Source organism: Myotis brandtii, unplaced genomic scaffold (genome assembly GCF_000412655.1).
Source record: "Myotis brandtii unplaced genomic scaffold, ASM41265v1 scaffold154, whole genome shotgun sequence".
Classification (NCBI taxonomy): domain Eukaryota; kingdom Metazoa; phylum Chordata; class Mammalia; order Chiroptera; family Vespertilionidae; genus Myotis; species Myotis brandtii.
The window spans coordinates 9,855,659-9,860,250 of record NW_005355584.1 but is presented as its reverse complement, the minus strand read 5'-3'; the positions used below and the strand labels follow the sequence as shown (position 1 = coordinate 9,860,250).

At 41.1% G+C, this 4,592-nt stretch overlaps 1 protein-coding gene across 1 annotated transcript in view; it reads right to left on the bottom strand.

The window, feature by feature from the left end:
- The window catches only part of ABHD3 (abhydrolase domain containing 3), a 51,071-nt gene that overhangs the window by 30,180 nt on the left and 16,299 nt on the right, over positions 1-4,592 (bottom strand). Inside the window, exons 2-3 of the mRNA XM_005861637.2 lie at positions 4,138-4,420; positions 2,271-2,453 (exon numbers count right to left, since the gene is read on the bottom strand). Of these exons, the coding sequence (XP_005861699.1) occupies positions 2,271-2,453; positions 4,138-4,420 (466 nt within the window). The remainder of the gene's footprint in view (positions 1-2,270; positions 2,454-4,137; positions 4,421-4,592) is intronic.

The following is a 4,592-nucleotide window of genomic DNA, read 5'->3' as shown; positions in this document are numbered from 1 at the left end:
TAAATGTTCTACTTTGATCAGGAAACAGACCTGAGAAGGAAGACCTGAACATTTCTAAAGACCCACTTTGTTCAGGGCACTAAACCAAGTACTTTATACATTCTGATTCATTAAACTCTCTAGTAAGAAACTGTGATTGGCGAAGTTAAAAATCAATTGCCCAGGGTCACTAAGTAAGTGGCAGTTCCAACATTTGAATCCAGGCCTGGCTCCAAGGCCCATGTACATCCCCCCACATTACACATTCAGTGTTAGATTCCCCTGAACCCAAATATACTGGGTCTTCAAGCAACTGACAGTGACCCGATCCAGCCTCCCCTCTCATAAACTTCTTGAGGCAAGGACAACTTCTCATAACTCTTTGTATCTCCACATGGTACCTAACACAAAGCCTTCCTTGTATCATATATTCTCAATAAAGTTTCTAAATCCATCAAAGAAATTTTAACCCTTAGGGAAGTTAGAACCTCCCAACAGCTTTGAAGCACAGTGTAATGAAATGGTAATAAAATCTACCTACGTATATAAAAGCCTAAGTGGCTGAATGACTGAACGATTGAACGACTGGTCGCTATGACGTGCACTGACCACCAGGGGACAGACACTCAATGCACAGGATCAGGTTCCCTCCTGTCTGGATCAGGCCTGCGGGGATCGGGCCAAAACCGGCTATCTGACATCCCCCGAGGGGTCCCAGATTGCGAGAGGGTGCAGGCCAGGCCGAGGGACCCCATCGGTGCATGAATCCATGCACTGGGCCTCTAGTTTGGTAATAAAATTTGGCAACTTTTACAAATGATGGAAGAAAGCCATGCATACTGGCAACTCTAAGACTTTTAAGATTCAGTCCCTGAGTTTCAACTGCATTGTTTTTAAAAGTACTTTCTAAATCTTGGGAGATAGATCAGGCCAAGTATAGAATCAGCAATTTAAATATGTACAAAAGGCTTTATGAACTGTACTTTTTGAGCATGACTAAGTTTTAGCAAAAAACTGGAATCAGCCGAAACCGGTTTGGCTCAGTGGATAGAGCGTCGGCCTGCGGACTGAAAGGTCCCAGGTTCGATTCCAGTCAAGGGCATGTACCTGGGTTGCGGGCACATCCCCAGTAGGAGATGTGCAGGAAGCGGCTGATCGATGTTTCTCTCTCATCGATGTTTCTAACTCTCTATCTCTCTCCCTTCCTCTCTGTAAAAAATCAATAAAATATATTTTAAAAAAAATTATAAAAAAACAAAAAACCAAAACTGGAATCAAGCCTCACATTGGTGCTTAAACATCGAATAATGATAAATTTCTGATATTGCTTAGTGCAAATTTCATTGAAACCATAATCCTGAAACACCATATCAAAGCTTCTGAGAGATTGTCACTTCATGGACAAAATATGCTTTATCTATAAAAGATCAGAGTTAACTTGTCAAAATTGAAATAACCCTTCTGGCATTTTCCCCTTTATATAAAAATATTTTTTCTTTATTTTTATTGTTGACACTATTACAGAAGTATATAAAAATATTTTTATTAATATAAACTCAACCTCAGTTTTTCACACAAACAAGTATTTCAAGTTTAACATAAGATACAACTCTAAATGCAACTCAGAGTGTTACATTAAATAGTTACTATCAGCTGAAAAAGACTGAGGCATAAAAAAGCACTACCTTTCACAATGACTGTTTTAAGATTTTAGAGTTGAACCTGAAATTTAATATTGCTAATTCAATTGTATCTGCTAACCACGTTGAATAATGGTTTTTCAAAAATGGTGTAACATCATTAACTGAACACTAGCCAGTGGACATGCAAAGAGGCACCGATCACCTTTGGAAAAATAAGGACACCTACAAGCTGATTTTGAATATTTTTTACACTTGGGATCTGAGGCAAGATAAGTGGATCGAGGGCTCAAATATGGAGTGTGACATGAAGGCCACGGTGTACTCTCTCAGGGATCTGCTATTCTGTATAGCACTCCCTTCAGTGGTTCTCAAACCTGGGTCTTATGTCAATTCCTAGGTGATTCTAATTTCATTCAACCAAAATCTGCTGAGTGCCTACTATGCTAAGTGCTACTTCCCATGAAATGATTCAGTTACGCATCTTCCTGAAAAAACAGGGGAAGGAAGAAACAGAGAAAATAATAATTTAGGGGGTTGCTTAATCCATGCAAGAAATAATAAGCATTTCTGAAACAAACATGAAGGTAATCTGTGTTTCATTTAGAATTAATTAAGTGAAAAATGAGAAAAAAATTCTTTCACCAGTACCTGTATCCTAATTCTTCACTAAGATGGATCATATGAAGGATATACGATTCCTTGCTTGTTCCAGTGAGGCCAGGCAACAATAAGATAGTAGGTCTGGTGCTGGCATCCATATAACTCTTACTGTTGTCATTATCAAACCAGTCCAGTAAAATCTGTCCTCCATCTGCAGTTTTAATAAATTCACTAAAAGAAATAATTCAAAGACATATTCAGTGTTTCAGGTTGCATCTTAATATTAGTGTCTTACTTCTATAAATATAAGATAGTATTTGGTCATCTCAAAATATCTTTTCTTCAGCACTCACTAACACATACTTATATCACTTTCATTACAAAAATGTTCTGAAATTAGTACCTTAAAGTATTTCCAGTAACACTAGTAAAAGGTAGTATATAAAAATGAACCTCAAAGTATTTCAAGTATTTATCTTTTTAATTTAATTTATTATTATTATTATTTTAATTTTTTTATTGATTTCAGAGAGGAAGGGAGAGGGAGAGATAGAAACATCAGTAAGAATCATCGATTGCCCCTCGCTGGTTTGGTTCAGTGGATAGAGTGTTGGCCTGAGGACTGAAGGATCCCGGGTTCAATTCTGGTCAAGGGCACATGCCCGAGTTTCGGGCTCAATCCCCAGTAGGGAGCATGTAGGAGGCAGCATATCAATGGTTCTCTCTCATCACTGATGTTTCTATCTCTCTCCCGCTCCCTTCCTCTCTGAAATCAATAAAAATATATTTTTTAAAAAATCATTGATTGGCTGCTTCCGGAATGTGCCCAGACCCAGAATTGGAAAAATAAGGACACCTACAAGCTGATTTTGAATATTTTTTGTTTTTGACCACCTGCTTCATAGTTCCACGCTCAACTACTGAGCCACGGAGGCCGGGCGATCTTTTTTAAAAAAGTATTTTTTTTATTGATTTCAGAGAAGGGAGGGGGGGCAGAAACATCAATGATGAGAGAGAATCATTGATTAGCTGCCTCCTGCCCCACCCCCCAGGTATGTGCCCTGACCAGGAATGGAACCATGACCTCTGGGTTCACAGGTCGAGGCTCAACCACTGAGTCACGGGCTCACGTATTTATCTTAATTAGTTCCTCATTGCTCTAAAATACCCAGCCTTTAACCCCTATTTGATTGAGGTCAGCCAAATAATTCAACAGGGAATTATGAATAAATAAAATGCTGATATGATCTCTTCTCTGCCTGTTTGACGCAATAACGGAGTCTTTCCATAGAGTCTATTACAAAATTTGCTTCTTAAATTTAAAGCACTTCTCCCATAGTATCTCTGGACATATAGAATTTTCACAGACAAATAGTGCAAGTTCCAGGCAACCAAAGGAACTCCAGAAGGACTAGATGACTCAGGGAAATTAATAATAGGCACCATTTAAATCTCCTGGTTACTGGTGTATTCTGGACCAAATCTTTAACACCTCAAGGGCATTATCTTCAAGAACCCATTTGCTTATCAAGAAGAAGTCCTTTTACAGAGGTTTGGTCACACAAAAATCCAAATTAATTCATCCTCTCACCCCCACACTTATCCCCAGCATCAGTGAACTTGTACATATCATCAAAGGATTTAGTCCTCAGGGGCAGATGCATGATGAATTTCTAAAAGAGGAACCCCCAAACCTTTCTCGAAGTCTAGAAATAAACCATATACCTCAGAGCAACCCCCCACCCCCAAATGGTGAAAGGCAATACCTGATACCTTCCTGCAGCTGGGTGTGGGGTGAGGGGCATGCTTTCCATTTTCATCCCTCCTTTTTCTACTAAACCAGAGGTTCTATTAACCAGCGGAATGCAAAAAACCGTGATGTTGAAGATAGGACTGAAGATGGAAGTTTACTTACTTCCGGTACCGCACTGGGGGCTTGGAAGTGATGAAGGGTCTCAGCAGGGTCTGCCCTCTGCTCTCCCAGCACCAGACCGTCGGGTAGTATGTTTCTGTCACCACGGGGCAGTGGTCCTGAAGGAAGCGGCTGAAACTCTCAGCCCCCGTCACTAACTGGGGCTTCTGTGGGGAAAGACAGTTCCGTGAAGGATCCACAGCAGAGAAAGTTTCTGCCAACCGTACACCGTAACCGGCCGGGCATCGCGCGGGCGCTGATCCCCGGATTACTGGGAGCCTGCCGCCTACAATTCACAGCCACCACGGGCTTAAAGAGGGGTTTATCAGCCCCTCCAGGGCCTGGCGAGAGTTGAAACAAGACACTAAAAAGTGCTCCCGCGTTCCCGAGCAGCTTTGCCGGGGGAGATAATAGCGACAAAGCAGCGCCGCGCGCGCCGAGGTCAGAAGGTCCGGGCT